Source organism: Chiloscyllium plagiosum, chromosome 12 (genome assembly GCF_004010195.1).
Source record: "Chiloscyllium plagiosum isolate BGI_BamShark_2017 chromosome 12, ASM401019v2, whole genome shotgun sequence".
NCBI classification, from domain to species: Eukaryota; Metazoa; Chordata; class Chondrichthyes; order Orectolobiformes; family Hemiscylliidae; genus Chiloscyllium; species Chiloscyllium plagiosum.
The window spans coordinates 34,178,263-34,205,214 of NC_057721.1; the positions used below are offsets into that span (position 1 = coordinate 34,178,263).

At 36.2% G+C, this 26,952-nt stretch overlaps 1 protein-coding gene across 15 annotated transcripts in view; it reads left to right on the plus strand.

The window, feature by feature from the left end:
- Nucleotides 1-26,952, plus strand: part of LOC122555094 (zinc finger and BTB domain-containing protein 20-like) — a 367,748-nt gene that overhangs the window by 277,335 nt on the left and 63,461 nt on the right. For 13 of the 15 annotated variants that reach the window (XR_006313161.1, XR_006313166.1, XR_006313164.1 and 10 more), the window contains 3 exons: nt 189-317; nt 1,629-3,248; nt 11,909-12,623. Coding sequence is in view for 1 of the 15 variants with exons in the window: in XM_043700772.1 (XP_043556707.1) it covers nt 251-317; nt 1,629-3,248; nt 11,909-12,267 (2,046 nt within the window). In the remaining 14 variants the exon portion in view is untranslated. Of the gene's footprint in view, nt 1-188; nt 318-1,628; nt 3,249-11,908; nt 25,795-26,952 lie in introns of those variants that run through there. The other 2 variants (XM_043700772.1, XR_006313170.1) reach the window with 2 other exon arrangements.

Below are 26,952 nucleotides of genomic sequence, written 5' to 3' on the forward strand. Positions count from 1 at the left end.
ATAGAAGTGAACAATAAAATTCCTGGCCTCCTTGGCTGAATAACTGTAAATATTCTGTGCCAGGCTAAGAATTTTAAATAGATCGTAGATATGTGATTTTGTATATCTGGTAGAATCAGTCTTCAGTGCTGTACAAAATTGGAGATCTACAGATTTTGAACACTTTGTTTTCTTGTTTTCATATACAGTACAGTCAAACATCTTAGATCCATGAATCATTTCAGTAATATGCTCAATTGCAAAAGAGGAGATGGCCCATGAATTTCTTTCTTCACACAAGGAGATTTTCAAGATGGTGGCCACTTACATCTGCAGTGGTGAGGAACTTCTGCCCTTGTAATATTCTTAATTGTGTATTTTTCTTTAATGGAATTTATGTCCAGTAATCAGTTGCAAATTAAATCTCAATAATCCTGTAATTGTATAATGTGTTAATTTCCTGGAGCATAATGACTATTGACCCCTCTTTTAGCCCCAGGGAAGAGGGAGAGAAGAAAGATTGATCAGTGCACTTCCAGAAATGTTAGTATATTTCCTGTGCGGTGTAATAAACAGAAATGATTTGTTTCAAGTTATAACATTTAATCCCTAGATTTGGATATCAGAATTCACTTAAACTTGAATTTCAATTTGCCATCTGAATTATTTTCTATGGCTGCAATCATTCCAACCCTTTCTCTTTCTGTTCTTGTGTATGTCATCATTTCTCCCCTCTTCCTCATACATGTTGATAGTTCTTTATTAAATGTTTAGTATAATCACAACAATGAGTACATAGTTAATTTGCAACATCTTTCTATTTAAGAAAATAGTAGAACATTATCTGCTGAGTCCTTTTCTCTTACATACTTGAATTAAGTTCATGTTTTGCACATTATAAATGGAGAATTGTATATGAGATTAAAGAAAAAGCCCTCGCCTTTTGTTTTTAAAGAAATTGACTCCTTGAAAATGCTGAAGTACTGTTTCATGGGGATCGCATAGAATTAATCTTATCACTGTATTCGATAGTTTCTTACAAGGGTTGAATAAATTCTGTATGTAGAATATCCTAACCATATTTTTTGAGAACCTGAAATGGTATCACAGCTCCTGCAATATGCGCCATGGTTCTAGAGCACATGCATAATCAACATCAGTGCTGGCATTTACTGCTAGTGTATCAGCTGACCAAAACAGATTAAACTGAATTGTATACATAACTATTAGATCATTCTAAGCATTATCAATCAATGCTTCTAACCTTTTCATTCAGAAGATTAACAATGTACTTGACTTTAGTTCCTGTGATTTGACATATGACCCTCTCAATTGTACTGTTGTGTTTTATTCAGTCTCAAGTCTAGAGTTTCCAAACAATTTTAGTTTATATTTATTTTATGTTTTAACTATCAGATAATTTTAGACAAACAGTATTCTACATTAATTTCAGAACTTTAGTGGCAAGTAAATTTTATCAATGCACTTTTAATATTTATGTTTTGAATGCAGCAGTGTTACTTTTTTTTAAAACTGTTTGCATTTGTGATGTTTGGATGTTAACTCAAAGTAGAATGCTATCTCTGCACAGGTCATTGACTAACTTTTCTGAGGCTGTAAAAATGAAGGTATTTTCTGTTCAAAATTAGGTAACATCAATGGGAAGGGAATGACAGAGCGCATTCACAGCATCAACCTTCACAACTTCAGCAACTCTGTGCTTGAGACACTAAATGAGCAGCGAAACCGGGGCCATTTCTGCGATGTGACCGTCAGAATCCATGGGAGCATGCTCAGAGCTCATCGCTGTGTGTTAGCTGCTGGTAGCCCCTTCTTCCAAGACAAACTTCTTCTGGGCTACAGTGACATTGAGATCCCATCTGTAGTCTCAGTGCAGTCTGTTCAGAAGTTGATCGATTTCATGTACAGTGGAGTCCTCCGAGTATCCCAAAGCGAAGCCTTACAAATCCTCACAGCAGCCAGCATACTGCAGATCAAAACAGTTATCGATGAATGCACCCGTATTGTCTCTCAAACAGTGGTGAGCAGTGGTTACTGTACAACAAGGGACTCGAACCAAGTAACACCACGAGGAACACCAGAATCTGGTTCATCAGGTCAGAGTAGTGATACTGAATCTGGCTATGTACAAGCCCACTCCCAGCGTAATGTTGAAAGAATTTATTCCTCCCTTTATGCCTGCTCTGGAATGCCAGTACAAAATGGCACAGGAGAGAGATCCCACTACAGTGCTCCAGTGATTAGCCATCACAGCACACAGCTAGTTATGCAGAGAGAAGAGAATCTAACTGATCCAGCCTGGATAACAAGAATACAAGAACGAACGCAGCAAATGGAGAGATATCTTTCCACTCCGGAAACTACACATTGCCGCAAGCAGCCGCGACCAGTTCGCATCCAAACTATTGCGGGCAATATCCACATCAAGCAAGAGGCGGAAGATGAATATGATTACGATTACTATGGGCAACAGAAAAGAAACACTTCAGAGCAAAATGAATCTGAAGAGTGCAATGAAGATACTGACCAAGCTGAAGGTACGGAGAGTGAGCCAAAAGGGGAAAGCTTTGACTCTGGTGTTAGCTCTTCCAATGGGACTGAAACAGATCCAATTGACCAACACTTCATTGCTGGCATAAGCAGAGTGGGACAATCAGATGCAAGATTAACTGAGCAGAATGAACTTCCTGCTGAAGACAGCCAGCAGCCGAGCAGTGTGAATCCTTCTTCCCCAGATAAAGTTTATGAAAATGAAATGGACATCACAGGGCCTCAAAATAGTGATGGAAACATTACAAATGAAAAGGAATTGCAACAAGCTGCAATCAACTCTGTGATTTCAGTGACACAAAGCACTCAGCCTCTGGCAACTACTCAGCTTTATCTGAGGCAATCAGATACCCTAGCCACCAATTTGAGAATGCCACTGACCTTAACCAGCACTACTCCAGTCATTGGCACTGCTGGGAGTACGTACATACCAACACTTTTTACCACTCAGAGCACTACCAGTGGCAAACTGTTTCAGTTCACCTTGCCACAACCACTGACAAGCCAACAAACACAATTTATAACAGTTCCTCAACCCAATCTTACAAATTTTACTACACAGTTGCACCCCCAACAATCTCAGTCAACAATGCAGGGTACAAGTGGACAAACTGAAAAGAAACCCTATGAATGCACTCTTTGTAATAAAACCTTCACTGCAAAACAAAACTATGTGAAGCACATGTTTGTCCATACAGGTAAGTGAGTAAAGATTGTGCAATAGCTTATCATATAGTGACATTTAATTATTTTTATGATGTAGATTACAAAAGTTAAGGGGAACATTAATGTTAGGGTATCTCCATTTATTATTTATACTATGATGTATAATGTAACTACATTTTTAATATAGCAATTTTAGGCACGTTAGATTTATATTGCGCCAGTATTTTCAAGATTTTACTGTAATATGTTGCATAATAAGCATAATGTTGTTCACCTCAAAATTTCTCAGTTCTTTCCTCCATCCTCTGCATAATTTAGAAAAGAAGTAGGTCCATTGAGGAAGAATTTCTAGGTGGTATTTTCAAAGAGTTGTGAAAAGCAGAAGTCTTATGAGAAACAGTCACCTCTCTCTCAGCTCGGCTACCTGTAGTAGTATGGGATTATTGTGAGCTGTGGGAAAACTCCTTTGACGAACTACTTCTTTCTGATTGGTAACAGCTATCTTAAACTACTAATATTGTTTTATCTCCACCTTTTTGTCTCGATCAAGATATAGTTGTTTATGTCTTGTCAAAATATTTCATTTTTGTTAAAATTGTTTTTAAAAGGTTACATTTTTCATCCTGTTACAATTTTTTTTCTCAAGTAATGAATGCAAACAACCTTTATCAGCTTTTACGAAGCACAGTTTCAAAAGATGTGAATTTCCTTCCCTTTATTTTCAAGAACTTGCCGACTCAGCATTTTATTTTGCATTATCTTCATTCATTAACAACAGTGGGCTGGTTGCGCAATGCAAGTTTAAAAGGAAGCTTGCAGATTACAGATTAAGAAGACAGTCGAACAGTAAGGATTGAAAACATCCTCATAACTAGCACTCATGAAATAATGATCCACATTGTCTCATGCTAAAGTCACAGCTTCAAATTTGTGTATATGATGACCCATTTTTCTGACTGCAAGATTCACGCCTTTGCATATATCTGGCATATAGTTCAATACCTGCTCCACTCCTTTTCACCCAGAATGTATAATACTTGCATTAGTAGTTTGCCTCGGGTTTTCATTCTATACATGTATGCTTTACTTACTGTACGTTATAACTGAAGCAAGGGAACAAGCAGGCAATTAAGTTATGTTGCAAAATGCGCAGGAGTTTAAGAAAAGTTCACTGTATGCATCGGTTGCTGATGTTATCCCAAAGGGTAATTACCCACACTGGTTCCTTTTTATATTTGGCAGATGGGAAAATTGGCACCCCACTTCATGTGAAGTGCCTGGAGGTCCTTCTGGACAGGATAGTGCAGAGATAGGACTGCTTCCTCCACCTTGACCATGCCAGCCTGACCCAAGTTAGAGCAATCTTAGTCATGTGGAGAAATGGCCAGAAGATCAATGTCCTTTTGCGCTCCAATGTATCAATCCACTCAATCTCTGCTACTTGACCACTTCAAACTCAGGTTCACGTTCATCCATTCAAAGTAATGCATGCAATATTTTCCTTCCTCAACCTCACCCCCCAACTTGCAACTCCACCAATCTTTCATATTTTCTGCACTGCTTACACACTCGCTGGCTGCAGGATGAGGGCCAAGGCTTGATACCCTGCAGTAAGTCACTCCTAATCCATAGAGGTCCATGCATGATCTAGAATGCTTCAGTGAACAGTAACAACAGCAAGAAGTTTAAGACATTTATATATAGAGAATTTCAATGGGTGCAATAATTGAACTACAGACAAGGATATGGGACAAGTGCTAGAAAATTGGACTAGATTTATTTCGGATATCTTATCAACATGGATAAGTTGGACTGAAGTGTCTGTTTCCATGCCGTACGTCTCTATAAGGATGGAGATCGACTGCAGTATGTATCATCTCCAAGATGCATTACAGCAATTCATCCAGTTACTTTAATTATGGTTCCTGTGGCTTCAGAGGAAATTATCTTTGATCTTAAAAAAAAAAGTCTTCAGCCATGGCAATTGCAGAAGACCCTCAGGGTAACAGGTGTAAAATTTGTCTTATTTGTGCAGTGATAAATTGTATGAATTCACAATTTACTCAGTGTTAGTCTCCTAATCTGGATAGGAGAAAGTGAGGACTGCAGATGCTGGAGATCAGAGCTGAAAATGTGTTGCTGGAAAAGCGCAGCAGGCCAGGCAGCATCCAAAGAACAGGAGAATCGACGTTTCGGGCATAAGCTCTTCCTGAAGAAGGGCTTATGCCCGAAACGTCGATTCTCTGGTTCCTTGGATGCTGCCTGGCCTGCTGCGCTTTTCCAGCAACACATTTTCAGTCCTAATCTGGATAGTCAAGATTGTTAGTTAGTCAAGGATATTGGTTCTGTTAGTTTTTCTCACAAGCTACAGAAAAATGCACTTCAGTCTAGGATGCGAAAAGACTTAGCTCAAATGCAGTGACCTAAAACTTCAACCATGCAGAGTGCCTTCATTATGACCTTGAAGTGTGCTACGTATAACATTGATGTTGGTAATAATAATGTGTCCAGAAGTAATGCCAAAAATTGATAGGATCACCTTTGATATATTAAAATAATAACCTTTGTGAAGCTATTGCAAACCACAGCCAACTATGAAAATTTTAAAAATGTGGAGCTAGGAGAATGAGAATTGTACATTAGACCGCAGGGGGTGCTGACAAATCCCTGTCCCTTTCTTGTGATATTGATTATGATTCCTGTGGCTCCAGAGGAAATGATTTTTGACAACAAAAATGTCCTTAACATACAGTTGGTTAACCTAACCCTGAACTAAATAGTTACACTTCACTTCACTTATTTGTTAACTATCTCTCTCTGTTTATATATATTCTTGAGCCAATGTTTGATGGAATATGTATTCTTTTAGTTACCAAAAACGAGATTATGTCTCCGATATATATGATATGATGTATCTTAGTAATAACCCAAGGTACTGAGGCTGAGTTTCTGATTCTGTACTCTGGTTTTGTCATATTTACCCAAATATTGGGCAAATAACACGTTCTAGTCTGTGGTTTGTGCTAAATCTTTGTGTACAAGTGGTTATTGATGTTGAATCAAAATATATGTTATATATCAATCCAAAAGCATACAAATTCCTCTGGTCTAAGAAGTACAGTCCACTGAACTTCACGTTCAGTAGTTCATTTCATGAGTTCTGTGTACAAAATCCCAAGATGGGGTTATAAGGAAGGATATCATTTTCAAGGCATTTTGGGATGTGCAACAAATGTTTGCTTTGCCAGCAACACCCACACCCCAGAAAATAATTTTATAAGGAAAACAAGTATTAAAGAAGCCAGACAGGGCTGATGTTGTATCTCAGTATACAGAGTGATATTGCACTACCAGCAAAAAAGACAGTGGAATACTGGAACATTTTCCTTTAAACAGCAAGAGCAAAGTTATTGAATCAGCTACATTCATTTCAGTAACATGTATAGGGGTTGCATCCCCAGTCAAGGTTGTTCCCAATCAAACATTTTGACAGAGACTTTAATGGACTGACACCATTTTCAATTTAGAGGGCTCTGCTCCAAAATACCAGTGATGCCCATTCCTCTATCATTAGTGCAGCCAACTCTGTACTGTAGCACAAAGACAAGAATAAATTAACTCAAGTATGAAAGCATCACAGTGAGAAATATGCAGAGAGACTTGGAGCTAGGATACAGCCCAACTTATTCCTTGCTGCTGTTATTAAAACATAGAACATAGAATAATACAATACAGAACAGGCCCTTCGGCCCTCAATGTTGCACCGACCTGTGAACTATTCTAAGCTCATCCTCCTACACTATCCCAGCATCATCCTTGTGCTTATCCATGGATTGTTTAAATCTCTTTAATGTGGCGGAGTTAACTACATTGACAAGTAGGGCATTCCATGCCCTTACCACCCTCTGAGTAAAGAACCTGCCTCTGACATCTGTCTTAAACCTATCACCGCTCAATTTGTAGTTATACTGCCTTGTACAAGCTGATGTCATCATCCTAGGAAAAAGACTTTCAGTATCTACCCTATCTAATCCTCTGATCATCTTGTATGTCTCTATCAAATTCCCTCTTAGCCGCCTTCTTTCCAATGAGAACAGACCCAAGTCTCTCAGCCTTTTCTCATAAGAGTTTCCATCCAGATCAGGCAACATCCTGGTAAATCTCTTCTGCACCTTTTCCAATGCTTCCACATCCTTCCTGTAACATGATGACCAGAATTGTACACAATATTCCAAGTGCAGCTGCACTAGCGTTTTTTATAGTTGCAGCATGACATTGCGGCTGTGGAACACAACCCTCTACCAATAAAACCTAACACACTGTATGCCTTCTTAACAGCACTATCAACCTGGGTGGCAACTTTCAGGGATCTACGTACATGGACTCCAAGTTTCCTCTGCACATCCACATTAGAACATAGAAAAATACAGTGCAGTACAGGCCCTTTGGCCCTCGATGTTGCACCGATCCAAGCCCACCTAACCTACACTAGTCCACTATCCTCCATATGCCTATCCAATGCCCATAAAGAGGGAGAGTCCACCACTGCTACTGGCAGGGCATTGCATGAACTCACGACTCATTGCCAAGAATCTTTCCATTTACCCAGTACTCTGCCTTCCTGTTATTCTTCCTAAAGTGAATCACCTCACATTTAGCTGCATTGATCTCAATTTGCCACTTCTTAGCCCAATTCTGTAGTTTATCCAAGTCTCCCTGCAACCTGTAACATTCTTCCACACTGTCCACTACTCCACCGACTTTAGTGTCATCTGCAAATTTACTAATCCATCCACCTATGCCTGTGTCTAAGTCAGTTATAAAAATGACAAACAGCAGTGTTCCCAAAACAAATTCTTGTGGCACACCACTAGTAACCGGACTTCAGGCTGCCCAAAACAAATTCTTGTGGCACACCACTAGTAACCGGACTTCAGGCTGAATATTTTCCATCGACCACCACTCGCTGCTTTCTTTCAGAAAGCCAATTTCTAATCCAAACTGCTAAATTACCCTCAATCCCATGCCTCTGCATTTTCTCCAACAGCCTATCATGTGGACCCTTACCAAAGGCTTTACTGAAGTCCATGTACACCACGTCAACTGCCCTACCCTCATCCACATGCTTGGTCACCTACTCAAAAAAACTCAGTAAGGTTAATGAGACACAAACTACCCTTGACGAAACCATATTGACTATCTGAAATCAGATTGTTGCTTGCTAGATGATTATAAATCCTATCTCTTATAATCCTTCCCAAAACTTTTCCTACAACAGAAGTAAGGCTCACTAGTCTATAATTACTTGGGTCATCTTTACTGCCCTCCTTAAACAAGGGCACAACATTTGCAATCCTCCAGTCCTCTGGTACTAAACCTGTAGATGATGACTCAAATATCAAAGCCAAAGGCTCTGCTATCCCCTCCCTAGCTTCCCAGAGAATCCTCTGATAAATCCCATCCGCATAGGGGACTTGTCTACTTTCACTCCATCTAGAATTGATAATACCTCTTCGTAACTAACCTCGATCCTTTCTAGTCTAATATCTCATATCTCATTCTTCTCCTCTACAATATTCTCCTTTTCCTGAATGTAAACCGATGAGAAATGTTCATTTAGCACCCCTCCATTCTCCGCAGGGTCCACACTCAACTTCCCACTTCTGTCTTTGATTTGCCCTATTCCTACCCTAATCTTCCTTTGAACGCATCCTGAAAGTTGTTCCATTGTAAGTGATGAAAATCTGCATCTTCTCCTGGAAAGGAGAAATTATGCCTAGGGGTCCAGACAGACAGCTCTTTTCTAAGGGCTACTCCTTCGTCAGGTGACTTCACCTGGTATCATGTGACTTCTGACTTTGTCCACCTCAGTCCACATCTCTTCTAAGGATTTATAACCTGCATTAGACCCGAAACTTACAAAGTTACTTTGTTGCTTTTCAAAAATACATTAACTATCTATGCCCTAACTGAATTCATCAGAGATAACTCAAAACAAAGAACCTATGTGCCTTCACCCATTTTCATGGCAGTTTTATCACATATTACGTATCACCATGTAGAAAATGTAATTGAGCTTTTTTTAAAAACTTGAAACCTTCGTTCTCAGAAATTACATGAATAACTTACCCTTTATTAGAATAATTGCAGACATCTTATTTCTAGTTCTTTAACATCCTATCATATCAAAAGACACTTGTTCATCAAAATTAACCTAACTGATGGCAACTGTAAAACCTTGAAGGCTGATTAGTGCGCACTGAGAGTAATCCTCCTGTGTTTCATTAATACGGACCAGCTAATTAATTTTCCCCATTGAAGCCAATACTAAGCTACATTTAAAATGGCAGACACCGTTGTTACTGATATGGTGATCCCACTATGTACACCTGAATGCAAAGTCAATGAGAGTAATTCCAACAATTTCTCAGCATACCTGCAGTGATGACTGCAACCATCTACCATACCTGCAACTTTAATTATGGAGTTTTAAACAAGTGGTGGTAGATTAGAGATCATGTGAAACAAGGAGAAAGTAAAATCATGCTGACACAACATTCAAAAAACTCACTAAAATGAGAAGAATATTTTATAACATATACTATGCTAAAGTATGGTATATTATTTTGAGTTAATGATCACACAATACTGGGTTACAGTCCAACAGGTTTATTTGGAAGCACCAGCTTTCAGAGTGCTGCTCCTTTCTCAGTGGCTGTAGATGAAGAAGCAGCGCTCCAAAAGCTAGTGCTTCCAAATAAACCTGTTGGACTATAACCTGGTGTTATGTGATTTTTCACTTTGTAAACCCCAGTCCAACACCAGCATCTCCAAATCATATTATTTTGAAGAATGCAAGTAGACCAGACTTTAGGATGACAAAAGATCATATGTCAGAAACAGGCCAGAGAATTTAAGAGTCTTTGATATTTTCTAAGATCAGCATTTCCTGAGGAAGGTTAGATTTGTTGCAGGAACTCAAATATTATGACAAGGAAATTCTTTTTGACTAATTTTGCACAAATGTTGTTTTCAACATTGGGGATTGTATCTCCAGCTTCTCTGCTAATGTCTTTCAATGCCATGGCTTTACTGTGCTGACTTTTCTCCTTAATGGGCCATGTTGCTTTGGAATAACTTTTCTGGATGCATTCAAATGTATTTATTTTCTCTCTAGATGCTTATGGATTAGATTTGCTTTTGCACAGTTTTTGATAATGATGTAAAATGATATTATTTTCATTTATGATCATCATTGATATTCATTAGTTTATACTTATTGATTTGGTGAATAATCATCTTGTTTTGTTGTTGAGGCACTTAGTAGTTTTGATGTGTTTGAGAGCTGAATGAATATCTGTTCAAGCCATTAATTCAGGATGTTTCAACAGTTTCAACTGTGTATGTTAATTCTATTCAGTCACACAAATGTGGAATTTCTTAAAATGGTGGTGACCAACCCATGTTTCAAAATTGTGTCACAACCTACAAGTTGCAAAATTGCTTTTTAAATAAAAATTGCTGTAACATTCTAAAGCGGTTATATTGGCAATTTAGACACCTGACCAGAGGTTCAGCCAATTGCAAACTCATTGCACTGGTTTTGATTTCCTCTTTTGATTTTCTAGAATCAGAGACCAATATACCAGTACTTTTGGACTGGCTAGTGGAACAATTTTACAGTCTTATTCCACACCCTCCCTTTACCACACTCACAAATACTCCAGCAAGGCAATTTGTGAGACGAAGTAGCAATGTTGACTGAAAATTCTAGAAAAGATCAGTTTTATTTTTGCTGCTTAAAGAAAAAAACTCCTTTTCTGTAACTTGAAAACCGAATTAGAATTAAGTTTATTGTCATATATATCCATTACTTGAGTACATGAGTACAGTGAAAAGTGTGCAATGTTGTCATTTCCAGTGCTATCTTAGGTGCATAAGTGCCTGGTTACAAAATCTTAAGTATAAATTAGAAAAATAAATAAAGTTCAGCATTATAGTCTTTCTAAAGCAGAGAAAATGAATCTGCGCTAGGGCGTACTTTGATGCCGAGGGTCTCTGCTGGGCCTCACCTCAAGGCCAGAGGTCTATGCTGGACTTCCCCTCGAGGCCGGTGGTCCATATTGGGCTTCACCTCTAGGCAGGGGGTCCATGCTGGGCATCCCCCTGAGGTCAGGGGAGTTCACGATGGGCATCCCACTGAGGCCGGGGGAAAGTCTGAGGTGGGCTTCACCTCGAGGCTGAGGGTCTATGCTGGGTTTCACCTCGATGCTGGGGATCCATGCTGGGCATCCCCCAGGGGCTGGGGAGTTCACAATGGGCGTCCCACTGAAGCCAGTGGAGGGTCCGCGCTGGGCCTCAACTCAATACTGGGGATCCACATTGGGCCTCAGTTTGAGGCTGCGGGTCCACACTGGGCCACACCTCGAGGCCAGGGGTCCGTGCTGGGCTTGAGCTTGAGTCAACTCACTACCACCAATGCTATCTGAGGGCAGGAGGTAAGTAGGAAGGAAAGAAAACATGAAAAGAGAAAGAAAAGATACCAACAGAGCCAAAGAGCTCCAGTTCAGGAGCCCCACTCCTTTGCCATAAGTTAAGCAAGATCTTTCTCTAACTAAAGTGCAATATGATAAACTGTGCTAGCTTTGGAACCGACTAACGTTTGTTGTCTTTGTTGTTAACTGTTCCATAGGAGAGAAGCCACATCAGTGCAGCATTTGTTGGCGATCTTTTTCACTGAAGGATTATCTGATTAAACACATGGTAACACACACTGGTGTGCGAGCTTATCAGTGTAATATCTGCAACAAGCGATTCACCCAAAAGAGCTCCCTCAATGTTCACATGCGACTTCATCGTGGTGAAAAATCCTATGAGTGCTACGTCTGCAAAAAGAAGTTCTCCCACAAGACCCTACTGGAGAGGCACATGGCACTCCATGGCACTGGTTGCTCTGAGGTGACTACATATGTCTGCTCTGTCTGCCCAGCCAAGTTCGACCAAATCGAACAGTTCAATGACCATATGAGAATGCACGTTTCTGATGGTTAAGGAACTATGCTAAGAACAAATTTGGAATTAATTTAAACAAAAAGAAAATTTTAAAACAAAAAGAGCTGGCACATTATTACCAGCAGCAAGATGTTCAAGAATTCTTCAGGATGGTGGCCTTAATGCCTGTTATTGTGTGTGCTCCACTGGCTGGATGACCACTACAGGCCTCAAGATTTTTTCCTCACATTCAGCTCTCGTTTATTGCTAGCGTGTTGAACACTACAAAGGCCTACTATCTCTACAGATCTAATCCAGTGTTGCATTATCTAAGGTGGAAATTTTCTTTGAGATCATTACACAGCATGAAGTCGAATAAACTGTGGTATGCAACATCTTTTGAAGTACAATACTTGGTATGTATTGACATTTCTGTGTTAAGATGGTCACAAAATTTGCCTTTAACAGAGATGACTTTGTATGTATAGTGGTTGTAATGACACTGGCAGATATTTATTATTTACCTGCTGTGGACAGGTCACTTACACAGAGGGGTTTCATTTTGAATATTAAAAGGTTTAATATATAATGCAGCATCCATGCAACTGCAGTTAGGTACAAAAATTTATTTCTCAATTGTGCAAACAACTCATTGTTATTGAAATATGAGGAAAAGCGCAGTGAGTTTTTTTTTCTAATTGCAGATGGTTTTGAAAAAGTTTACTACATGGATGTGCATTTTTTTTTTACAACAGTATTTGAGCAGAGGTGAGGCTTTTTGGAACTTTTGCGTACACTGCCACTAATATTCAGAAGACTGTTAAGGTTGTAAGATCTCTTCCAGACATCAGATGAGCTGAATTGAAGGAACTTTTTTTTCCCCCACAATGTGTGGTCGATATCATTCAAAATTAGCATATAATCAACGTGGTCTGTTTGACATGCTGTCTTTTTGATTGCTGCTCCTTTTTTGTCTTTTATTTTATCTTCAGATTGTCAATGATGAGTAATCCAATCAATATTACAATATTTTGATTAATTTTTTTTGTTGCCATAGACATAATTAGAGTTTCATGATGCATCTATTGCAGTGCTCCAAATCAGACAGTCAGTCATTATAATGAATATGAAGTTGAGAACAGCTTCAGTTGTGCACTATGAATAAGTTTTGAGAGCCGAGGGTCTTGATCAGTGCAATTACATTTTTCCTCAGATGTTTTGTTCAAATCGCTTGCCCTTGCTTATTCTTTCTTTAAAGATTGAACAACTATAGAGGAATGGTGCAGTTCAAGGGTTTTGTGTTTTTCTTCTTATGTATCTGTACAAAAGAGATGCAAATACTTGAAATTTTCATATGCGCACAATTTTAGCTGAAAATATACAATATTTTGCATATGTTAGCTTTAAATCATTACCATAAGAATAACATTTTATAGAACCCAAAAACTAAAATGAATGCATCACAAAGTGCTTTTAAGCTAGTTTTATCCTTTTTAAATTCTGCAGTTGACCAGGCCTGGAACATATCACTTTTAGTGATACAAGGTTTTGCTTTTTTTGGGATGTATTAGGATCAAATGCTAAAAAGCAACTTACATATGCACCTATCTGACTACAAATTTATTTATAGGCAAGCATTATTTTTGTAAACTTTTACATTGCACATTTTCTATTAACCATTCTGTTATTTTGCTGGCAATATGTTAATCTGGCCTGTACTGCATCAGTGTTACTTGCAGGTTGTTGCATGTAATTACACTACTTCTGTGTCTACACAGTGAAATATACTTCCTGTTATATTCGCTTGTATAATAACCCATGCACACAGAAATATCATTCCACTTGCTGAGTGGTCCAGTGTTACATATTACATTTGATATCTGTAATACAGCCTGTTTAGCAAATCCTAATCCTGTTTAACAAATCCTAATCCTGTTTACTCGCAGATTATTACAATTTCATATACTGATGCACACAACTTTTTCTAGTTGTCCACATACAACACTTGCTACATTTATACATTTTTCTGATTAGTTGATGAATATCCACAGTCCTTCATTTAATTTTGTTTCCCATAATGCATTTTGCTAATCTTACATCTTAATTTTCACATTTTACTTTCTTTGCCCTTCATTGGTTTGATTTCCCAACCATAGGAATTACTTTCTCACACTCTCTGTAAATGAGAGAGAGGGAGAGTCTACAATTTATTTATCTCTTTTTAAAATCCTTGTTTGATTTCGTTGATTCTGAATAATTTTTGTCCATGAGTGTGGACAATCTTAGAAAGTAACCTCGCTTGTGGTGGCACAGAATTATTAAATCTGTCTCTGCAGATGAGCTGAATTAAATAATAGGACTGTAATTAAATAATGAATAGTGCATCCAAGGTTAATGATTCTCTTTCCTAATGTCAGTTTAGTTCCCTGTCATTATAGGGTTGTCTATTCCTCCCAAATCAGTTCCACCAATTACACTATCAACACTTCAGCTAAAACGGGCTGTTAATTTTTTTTAATCGTATAGGAAATAAACTAATAGTGATGACTGCACTTCCTTTTTAATGTCTTTGTTTGGCACTTGCCCACATAAAAAATAGTGTACACTTTTGTTTGTTTTTCTGTGATTGGCACTTTTTTAGCTGCTTCACATCTAAATGTTTTAACAATATAATACAGACAATTTTTCATTACATATAATGGATGTTTCATTTGATTATAGATAGATGAACGCAGCTTGTGATTATGAATATTTTAGTAATTGTTTGGTTGCTGTAGTACACTGATATATGCTGTTCTCTTTTAAAATTAGTGCTGACATCAAGCTTAAATTGTTCTGAAAAAATAGAAAACAGATTGGTCAACATATATTTTGAAAATCTTTCTGTTAATGTAATAATTCAGTTTTTTGACTGACTGACTGATTAAGCTGTACAAAAAATATGGCAACAATCTTAGTTAACCTTTTGTAGACCAATAGGTCTTTTAAGAAGTCCTGTTGGCATAACATTATGGAGTACAGATTTAGATCTTGAGATTTTAAGGTGCAAATATGAAAGGAAGGGTGGTTGGCTTTACGCTAGGCATTAGCCACAATAAGTGGAAGCCTCTCAAATGATATAAGGCTATTTTACTGGAATAGTGTCCTGTGGAAGGAATATTTAACCAAGCTTAACTTTGCAATGCAGTATTTGTTTATACAATAGTACACATTTACATTTTATTACAGAATAGATCTGCCTTGCAATATTAAATGCAATCACTTTGAGTCACTTGCTTATCACCAGCCCGCTGCATTCACAGTGTCTCTTGGTTTCCATAGTATTTGTCCTTTTTAATTGGTGAGCCCATCAGTCAGACATAGGAATGTGTACTAACAAGACAGTATTAGATTATTGAAGTTCAATAGTTCAGAAATTGTGAAATGTAGAATTTGGTCTTCTGTATGCACAACCCACTGTGTACTTATGGCACACTTGAAAATACCTTCTTGGGTATTTCACTTTATATTTTGGAGGCTTAAAATTGTGAACCTTGGCAACAATACAAGTCAAAAAATCAACATGTATTTTAATAACTGTAACCAATTAGTCATCCTTATTGTTGATATGGTTTGTTGCATGATTTATTGACATATTTTGTATCATCACTCAATTTTATTTATCTCCCTTGTTTTGGGTGGGACATATAGCTTTGCATTGTTTACTCTGGAAACTAACCTGAACATTTGTGGAATCATGTGGTTTAGAATTTTTTTAACTACTTTATCGCATTTAAAAAAACTACTGGACAATTATTAGTTTGTTGGAACAACCTATTGAGGATCTGTCATGAGCAATGTGGATTAGTGCCTTTAAATAATACATCAGAACATGATTTTTAGCCTGTATTAAATGTGAACAATCCTGCAACCTCCCACTTTATGCAGGAAAATGTTAGGCTTTTTTTTTTAAGGTGTTGGTAGATCTAGATGTCTTTAAAGGAGACAAGTAGTCTTGTGGGGTAGTATTATAACTTGCTCAGTTGTTCGGTGATATTGTTCAAGTTTGCATCTAAAGATTCTCACACCCAGTGATATTTTTGGATTATCTATTAAAATATTTGAGGGAATATCAAACAAAACTAGAACAAACATCCTTTAAAGAAGGGGAGAGAACTAAAAGCTAATAATAATGCCCTGAACATATAGATTAATATTCAACTTAAAGTTACTTAAACTGGAAGACATAGTACCTTTTGAACATATTGATTTGTGTAATAGAGATAGCTCAACAGTTGCAATTTTAATTGTGCACACTTTGTTGTATAATTACAAACCAGAGAGCAATTTATAATAAACATTGTATACTTTAAACGCTGGTGAATTCATAATAATATTTCAGCACCAAAATTATAGGCAATTAGAACCACACTGCCAATAGTAAGCTTCCAATAGGTTAGTATTTTACAAATAAACTCCCATTGCTAGTTATGAACTTTGATTGTTTCATGCAATGTAAAATTATCGTTTATTAATGTAGTATAAGCAACTTATAAATTGGCCATTTCTTATTTTTGAATATTATACTGATGTTCCAGCAAACATTTATGTAACGTATTCGCTCTCTTTCCATAAAAATAGGAATACCAAACTGTTATAAACTGTGTATCAAGTAGAATGTAGCACAGTGCTTCTTAACAGACTTTTTGTTTAAATTGGGGTTTCCCTAATGAATAATCAAAATCTCTTTTTAACTGATTACCTTTCTGACTGGTAACGAACCACCTATATCGGCGCACTCATGGTGAATCAGCCATTTGACTCTGCTTGTCATAAGGTTTGATCAGTTGGTAGCATTGTTCAGGGCTCATGGATCACTAGTTGGAAAGTTAATAGCCTTTAGAGTCTGACTTTCTGACTGTTTAAATTAATGGACAGAAGACTAGGCACTATGGTTCTGTAATTTCCTAACAAATGCTACCTATGAGCAATAGTTCACCCTAGAAATGAGCAATGCGGATAATCAGGACTCCTGCCCTTTGCTGTCCTCCAACAGTGACTATAATGAGTAGAATTGGTAGTCCCTACCCTAGCTCATTGCTGGGTCAACAACTTGGAGTAACCCCCCCTCCCCCAGCTGTAAATTAGATATTCTGTTTAACACTGAATTCCCATTACAAGCGACTGACAAGATTAACAAATCATTTGCAGAACTGACTGAACAACTGATCAATTAATCAAGATATTGCATAAATTCTTTATCACAGTGGTGGTAATTTTTTAATCAGTGGTAACTTATAGTACAATTCAAGCAGTTAATTAAACTAATAAAATCACAATACAAACATCGCAACTCGATGCATTGATGATACTTTATATGTTTTCATAAAATCACATTCATAGAATAGTCTCTAGATTTTTAAAACTGTAAAGGCCTTTATTCCTGTAAGGTATTATCTTATACGAAACATTTTTCATTGGCAAATTGTCAGATGTTTCAATACAGTACTGGCAACCTCACACAAATGAATATGCTATTATATCATTACTTGATTAATAAGTTTATTAGGATGAGTATGAGAATTTAGTAAGCTATTTCCAAATGCTGTACTTGGCACTAGCTGAACTATACACACTATATTTAGTCTTCTGTCATCTGGAAAAGGCAGCAAGGCAGTAATTAAAACAAAGTGATTCAAATCAGTTATAGTTTGAGTCAGAATAGTGAGCAGACTATGAAGTGTGTATGTAATTCATGGTTTTAAGAAAGTATTATTCGTTTCCATCTCTAAATGATAAAAGAATGAGCCTCTGAAAAGTGCCAGCTGTTTTGCAATAGTTGTAATAGTGAGTTTAGGGTAATTCATCATGAATGGATCAAATTGTGACACATACAGATATCTGTTTCCCCTTGCAAATGAGGTGCACTATGCTCCAGTTCAGTAATTCACATGATTGAGTAAAGTACTGTATATCAACTAGAAGAATCTTATTTTTTAAAATTGTCTAATTGTGACTTTTTTCACTATTTAGAAAGTAGTAAACAACAAGTTTAAGCTGTTGCTGTTAGCACTTTGCTATTCTAATGTAGGCTGTGATGAAAATACAGGTGTAAGCTATTGCTGCCTTGGATAATGCTTTATTGCATATCTTTGAAATGATACAGTATATTTAAGCAACAATTTAAATTATTTTACAGTATTGTAGCAACTTCCCTTATTCAAGAAGTACATGACCTGAAAAATATGCATGTACTAATCATGGACACTAAAGATAGAGACATTTAAACAAGTTATTGAACACTGTTAACTTCTATTTCTCAAGTTAAAATTCATAATAAAAACTGAAGGTACTGGAAAATTTCAAAATCGCTGCCAGAATTTGTGGAGAAAGAAGTAGTGTTAACGTTTTGAGTCTAATACGAATTCTTCATAACTGACGCAAGATGTGGCAAAGTGATGGGTTTTATACTACAGAAGACGGTAGGAAACAACAAATGGAAGAGAAGGGAAAGTCAGTAGAAAGTTAGAGGAAGTTTAAAGATCACAGGTTTCACAGATTTCAGCAGAGCTGCTCTACATTCTGCTATTAACACCTTCAGTGGACGTAGTCGTCTTCTCCACAACTATTGCCACTCCTTTAGCCTTTCATTCTGTGACACCTGTGATTTCTAATCTCCTTTTGACTCTAACCCATCTGACCTTCCCTTCTGTTTCACTTACTTTCTTCTACAATGTAAAACCTATTGCATTTTGACCTCTCTCTTCAGATCTGAACAGTCATGTTGTACTCAAAGCATTAATTTTCTTTCTCACTCCACAGATGGTGCCAGACTGATTGAGTTTCTCCAGAACATTATTTTTATTTCAGTTTCCCAGCATTGGCAATATTTTAAGTTTGGTTTACTGGAAATAAAATGCATAGCTATTTTATTCAGTTTTAAAATTTAAGGTTTTAACAGTCTGACTGTTGGAATAAAATGGCACATTTCTTAATCCTTTGCAAAATTTGTGTATGATCATATAGTAGTCAACTACTGTATGTAAATTATGGTCACATAGACTCATTCCTGCCTTAATTTGCATTTAATTTTATCACTTAACACAATTAAAGATTTTAATATAGCCTATTTCAGATTTACACAGGAACAGAGATAGATGTGAGGGTAAAAAGTGGCCTGTACAGCATTAATTTTGTTTAAAGAACTAGTAGGACTGCCTCTTTCGATGCTCAATAGCAAGTGGGTTGTACACAGAAGATTAAACAAATTAAGGTGTGCAATCAGTTTGTGCCGGTGGAATAGTGCATTGATACTGCATTTAATCAACTAGCCACCTTTTTATTCTTAACATGTAAATAGAAGATATGGGTCAATATAAAAACAACTTTGGTAAAGATCCAGTACTTTGTATTTTAAGGTTTTTTTTCATTTAATCTGTACACCTATGTGGTTGTGCATTCTTTCAACTTTGAAATCATGTTTCCGTTATGATTATTTGCTTCATTTAGAATTTGTTAGTATAATTTTTGAGGGTACAGTTCTTTTTTTTAATGGAGCAGGAAACAAAAGCTTTTTGTAGCCTTTTAACTATCGTATTTAAAGCTACAATTTGAATTGAAATTTTAACTATTTTTCTTTCAACATAATTAAAATGTAGTGAACAAATTTCAGATTTGGATTAGAAAGACTTGTACCAAGTAAATTTACCAGTCTCTATATCTCAGTTTTAGCCCAGAACTACAGGTGATCCTTTTAAATAAAATGTAACATCTGGAACCTTAGAAGCTTGGAAAAAACACGAAGCACTACCAGGTTGTCAGTAGTGTTACAAATTATTTTTGTTTTATAAATTTCATGTTGCATTAAGGTTCATTTCGTACAGAAACAAATTAAACCTTGTCAGCATCGGCAGTAGTACACTCCTGTTGTATTCCACAATTCTAAACTTTGATTTGCAAAATTCATAATGATCCTACTCTCTGGATGCCAATGTAAGATTTTAAAAGTGTCCAAGTGGTAATAGATTATTTTGTTGCTGTCTTGTAAAGTCAGCACAACCCTAGTGTGCAAGTTAATGGTGGTGTTATGCACTGAGATAACTGCACTGCATGTAAGGTTTCCACTACTGACCAGAATTCACACTTAAACATTTGCACACACAAGGGCTATTTTTTTTTCTGATGAGGGATGGGAGGGGGTTATCGAATTTGAATAGAACCAAACCAGTGTTAGTGTCACATCGAGTCAATGCTCAAAAGTAGTCACCTAAACTAAAATTGAACCCACAGGTGGGAAGACTAGTACAGGATACTAGCTGGTAACACATTATTTGATATGACACTAATTCAGCACTTTGCTTTCCCTGTAAATGAACACTAACCCAAAAATTTAATCGGTTAGCATTTGTGACAAATCTACTGAATTTATTATGCCTTGACATCTGCATTTTTGGGTTTATTGTTTCTGGAAATTACTTGGATTCAAAAAATAGAATTTATGGGGAAAAATAACAAAATATCTAGTTCTACCTAAATGCAGCTATTGTATCCAGACTTTTCAAAATCCGTTTTCCTTTTCATTTTTTTTTCATAAGGCTTTGGTACCATGCACTTTTTACTTCGGGACAGAGTTTGAAAGTCTTCTGTGTATAGGCTGCTAGAAAGGTACATGGTTATCCACATGTTCTATGTGAAACCTTTCATTGGATTTTACTTTAGATAAATTGAGTCAGAGAATCAGGAATTTGTGAACAAAGCAGGCTAAAACATAAATGTCTATAATGATTGAACCTTAAGATGACTAAAAGCTTCCTAGCCATTAGCCTATCTCTGTGATTAAATTTGGAACTTGTGACCCAGGACCAAGTCACCTTCAGCTTACAGCATTTATTGCATTATTGGTGCACAGTTCTCATTCAGTTGGCAGGGAAGAGCTAATGGAGAAATCACATGCATTGGAATAAATTAGCTCAGTAACTCAGTCTGTGTCTTACATTGAGGAATTGATTGGTTTAAATGTGCAGGCATCTTGTTTCTGCAGTATCTTACCTGCTTCAAATTTTATCTGATCCTCTATAAGACTATGGGGGTGTTGCAATGGGCAACATCAATTTTTGTAACAATTAATTCTGGCTTTATTAATCTATCACTTGAATGGTTTTATCTCCATTTTCAATACAAAATAAAACAATTAGCTATTAGCGACTTAAAAATGCAGATGTCTATTCCAGCCTTTGCCAAAATCTGATTTGTTTCAAAAGTAGAATCTGATTGCCTTAAGACACTTAAGCAACAGCCAACCATTATGTTGGAAAATCAGACAGTAGCATAGTTTTCCTTAGGTACAGTACATCAGATTCACACAGTTTACTGTTGTGCACCTTCTTTCTACTATGTTAGCCCAACACTGTCATTGATAATTATTTTATATTTTAATGTGACTACTGTAGACCAAAAAAAACTTAAAATTTCATTATTTACCCAATCTTATTCCATTTAATTTATTTTACAATTCATGTTGGGAAAAGCATAAAGTAACTTTAAAAGATGACCTGAGAGCATCATAATTTTTTTTAAAAAGTGAAAACTTTTGAGACTGCAGTTGCAAAAATATGAAAGAAGATAGGTTTGGTTGCTCACAGATTATTGTAGGTTAGTGGGTGAAACCATTTCTTGACCTATATCTTACATTCTCACTCTTTTCCTTGCAGCTACTGTTTCTTTTTTTTATAATCTGCTTTTTTTTATTTTTGTAAGCAGTTTATCTCCATTTAAGATGAAAGTTTATCACAGATTGTGTATTTTTTTTGTTATGGAAAGCACTGGACAAGTTTGACATCGCCTTTAATAATAGGTGATGTACAATGATTTTGATTGCTTGCTGAATGTTTTTTATTCCTAATTATAAAACACTAGGATGGTTTTGCATCTTCCATATTTTATGCAAAAACATGTATGTGCCCTATACTTAAAAGAAGCTCTAGGTGGCATTTTCTATGTTTTGTGGAGAATAATCCTTTTGAATGGTAGGAAAATATTTTTTGTTGTGTACTATTTTATATTTTTAAAATGATACATTTATTGGTATAAGACTGTTTTGGTGAAGGAATTAAATGAAAACAAAGTCTGCCCTTAAGAATGCTGCAGTAACCTGTTTTGAAACTAATTATTGATGTGTGTTAATTGGTTTTTGTCTGTTTATTGTTACAACAGTTTGTATTTACTGCTGTTCCTCTGATGATTCATTAGGGGTTTTTAAGGGCGTTTTTTGATTTGTCAAACACACTGGATTGTGAGTCTTTTGTAATGTGTAGGACTATTTTTGTGATACAAAAAGCAGCACTGTATTAAACTGTTCCTTTTGACTGCCAGCGCCCTTGGATATAAAATAATGGATTAAAACTGGGCAGAGTATTGAAAGGGACAAACTGGAGATATTTAATGCATCCCAATATAGGAAGACTAATGCTGTTTGTTAGTGGCATATCTTCTATTTTAAGTTTTTACTTGTTTCACCTGAGCACTGACATCAAGATTTTGGTTGGTTTTCCTTTTTGGATCAGAAAGATTCATATAACCTATGAAATGCATCCTTTAAAAAATATCACCAATCCTGCATGCCATTGCATGTTATACAGATTTATACAAAGTCAAATCATATGATGAAATTCAGATAGTAATGACATAAAAAGTCCAAAAGTGATACCCATACTGAATGGAATATGCCCTTTTTTGCCTGACCTTGATTGTGTCATAAAACTGGTGCCTATAATTCTCGTAAGAATTCTGGTCCAAGATAATTGTTCTTCCCTGAGTATTCAGTATTGCACATATGCCTTTCTGCTTCTATAACATATACATTAAGTCTATGTGCCTTCTGTTTTTATTTCTATTATATTGACATTTGAATGGTGAAAAATCAGAATGAGCTTTCAAACCATTCCAAATAAAGGTTTGTCTTGTTCTAGAGCCCAGCCTTCTTCCAACAAAAAGCATTCAGACAGAAAAGTATCATTATAATATGAGCACTGAATTGTAGATTTTTGTTGCATCTGCAACTTTATAAAAGAGTCTATATAAATTTAGATTCCACTGTGATTTTAATGTCCAAAGTTATAGTTTATACTCTTTCATGTATTGGAAGTATGCTTTTTAATGAATATAAATATTACCTTGTTTAATGGAATGATATAACACGCTGAACCTATTTTTGTTGATAATTCTATTGAATGAATTAAAGTGCATTTTACTTCTGAATTTCTATGGTAGAACATCCATGTTGCCTTTGGTATACACTTGCAGCTATTCAGTTTGAAAACTCAACACCAGTAAATACAGTGTAGTAAACATACTGTATTTGGGAATTCTCTGGGCTAGTAGGTTACTAGAGTAGCATTGGCATCAAATAATGTAATATTCTTAGTTTGTCAGAATGCCTGCTCTATATTCCTTATCATATTGATCTTCCTAAAAAAACACAAAATGCCTGTAGAAGTCAAGTAGCACTAAATTCTATAGATATTGTGTTTAATGCACTAGTCAATGTAACTATTTGTAGGTCAAATGTACAATCGTACAAAAATTGCAAGTTTCACATTCTTTGCTAATGCTTCTAGTTTACTACTTGAGTATGTTCCTAGTCAACTTGGCTATAATCAGTTATTACCCAAAAAGAACATAGTTTTGTTTTAAATCATAGCACCTTGGATTGAACGATCATCAGTGTGTACCCTTCAAGCCATCTTCTCATTTATTAATAGGTGTTTAGAGAAAACAACAGAAAATAGAGAGTCTGGCCTAAAATGTATGTTTTTGATGAAGCTCAAAAGGTGAATTGTGTACTGACAGAGCATTTAGTAAATGTGGTAACTTATTCTAACAATATGGTACTTTACAATATTTCTATAATGTCTATTCTATCACAGACAAATGTGCACCAAATCAATTCTCCTTTACAACTTAAGTAGAAATAATTCAAGATGGAAAATATATATAGAAATGTTTATCACTTTTGAAAGGAAAATTGAGATCATTTCCTTGAGAAGAATAAACATTCCTCCTACATATTCTGTACCTTGCACGTGGATTCTTAATCTATCACTTTTATGCCGAATAAGATAATGGCTAACTTTGTGAAGTCTTTATTGATCTGTACAGCATTATCCTGTGAGCCCAGTGCATTTGATCAAAGAAGGTCCATTTTCTCACGCTGTCTGCTACATCTGTCAAGAACAGTCTTAAATTTGAGGAAAACCTATGATTTAATTCAAAGCTATGTAAGACACTGTAGGTTTAATCTGCCAAAGTCTCCTAGGAGGATGCTTATTAAATATTTCCAGTGTCAGTGCTGCTACAATGTATGAGAAATGAGACTCTTATGTCAGTACAAATTTGCAGTGGTCTGTGCTGAAGGAGATTAGTTAAACCATGCAGTGGTCATTTCAATGTTCACTTGTCATGGTTGAGCCATCTTGGTACAACAGGTGAAAACTAGCGTTTTGGGTTTTTTTCAAACAGTTGAATAAACTTGTCTTGGTGTAAGGGATCACTTTTGAAATGTTGGCTTGTTATATTTCCAAAAACTTAGATTGTGAAGCACCTTATGCTTGTTGACTAATTTTGTAGAGGTCAACAGTTTACTGTTTCTGTTCTGCACCTTACCTGTGGTACGGAACACGTACCCTATTTTCCCTTTTATAGCATCCTGCCTTTTTTGCCTTGTGTATGAACCCTTTATCTACTGTTAAGGGATTTGTTAATTCACATTAAGGGTCAAATGAGAAATTTACAAAACTACCCTGGATATAGTGCTTGAATTAGGTTTAAGGCTGTTTATTCTTCCCTCTGAATTGAAATGTGTACATTAACACAAGAAGGGGAGTTTAGCAAGCAACAAAGGAGAAAAGCCTCTAATTGAAAACTAAATTTTGCAAAGAGAGATAGCACGAGGCTTTGATTGCAATTAAATTCTATTTTTGACTATTCCTTAGTTTTAATCGGGAAATTTAAAATTATCCTTGGCGGTGAAAGTCTGGATTTAATGTTTGGAATAAAATACCAACTTCTCAAAGTAATTGGAACAAAAACGTTCAAAACCAGTGAGCACTAAACTGTGGTGTTAATACTTCTAAGGTAGCTTTTTGGCCTTTTCAGTTGACCCTCCAAACAACAGGCTAGCATTTTTGAAGTGATCTCCAACTTTTCCCCCATTTACTATAGTACAGTATGTTGGTATAAATTCAAGTACAATTTTCAAGTGCTTTAAATCCTGCCAGATTTATTAAAGCAACCGTATCCTAACTTGCCATTTATTAGACTGTATTTCTCATGTATTACCTGTGACATGTGTATTGTTAACTAGCTGTATGCTTCATTATGTTATTGTGACATTTGAATACTGTGAAGTTTTATCTGCATACTTACTTTATACTGAAGTATTAAGCCTTAAATTTGTTCGTGTGAAAGAATAATTGACATTCTGGGGATGAAGATTTCTTTTTTTAATGTTACCAGCACTTTTTTGTAAGTTTCACTTTCCAAGTTATTGTAAAGTTCACGCTGTAGTGAAGTTTGAACATGAAGGAATAAAAACTCTAGTACTTTCCTGTACTGAAAATGTGTATTTACTGTTTTTTTTTATTTTGATCATTGTTATGTAAATTATCAACTTGTTTTAATAATGTTATCCAAGGTCTCTCTAACTGTGAAACAGATTTTCTTCGGAATACCTTTGTACATGCCATATCAACACAAATTGTGCCATCTTAGAATCTTACACATCTTAAATGGAAGCCATTTAACTAGTTATCTGTGCTGGATCTACAAAAACTAAACTTGTCCAATATAATCCCACACCCTTGATTTTTCTTTTCGATCCTATTCATAAATATTTCAGTTGTCTTTCAAAAATTCCCATTGAATCTGTTTCCACCAAGTATTCAGGTTGTATGCCCTGGAGGTTAACCTTCCACCTGTGCAAAAGATTTTGGCTAATTTTCCCTCTACACCTCAGCAAATAATTTTAAACTTATGACTTCTGGTAGCCAACCTACTTGCAACAGGAGATAATTTATCCCTAACTCTGATCAAAACCTCATGATTTTGAATATGTCTATTAGGCTTCCCTTTATTCTTCAGTTTCTCCTGTTCACTCACCAAAATAGAATCCATTATTCCTCCTTTATCCCCCTCTGCATCCTGTACAGGATTTTAGTATTCTTCATAAACTGTGATACTTAAACTTTTGCACAGTACTTTAACTGAGGCCTGACTAGAGTTATGCATAATTTTATCATGACTCCCTTGTTTTGGAATTTAGTGTCCCTCTGTACCAAGCTACATATCATGTCAACTTCAAAGATTTCTCACAATATACCCTCAGGTTGTCTGCATGCCCTCAAAATAGTATTCAGCTTATACTGCCTCTTTTTGTTGGCTTTCCCAATGTGAACACTTTAACGTTTTATCCACATTAAATTGCATCTGCCAGCAGCTGGCCCAATTCACTAGCTTGTCTAATTCTCTTGGAAATCTTCTGCTATTGTACTATGTTGTCAAATTTTGTGTTGTTCATAAACTTTGATGGATCTGTTGTCATGTGCTGAGATAGTGAGCGGTTTAATTTTGCATACTAAAAATTTCATAAAAATTTCAAAAATGTTTCATGCTTTTCAAGTCCAGGTCACTTCTGTATAACAAAATCATAATGCCATAAGACATAGGAGCAGAAGCTATTCAATAAGATCATGGTTGTTCTGATAATCCTCA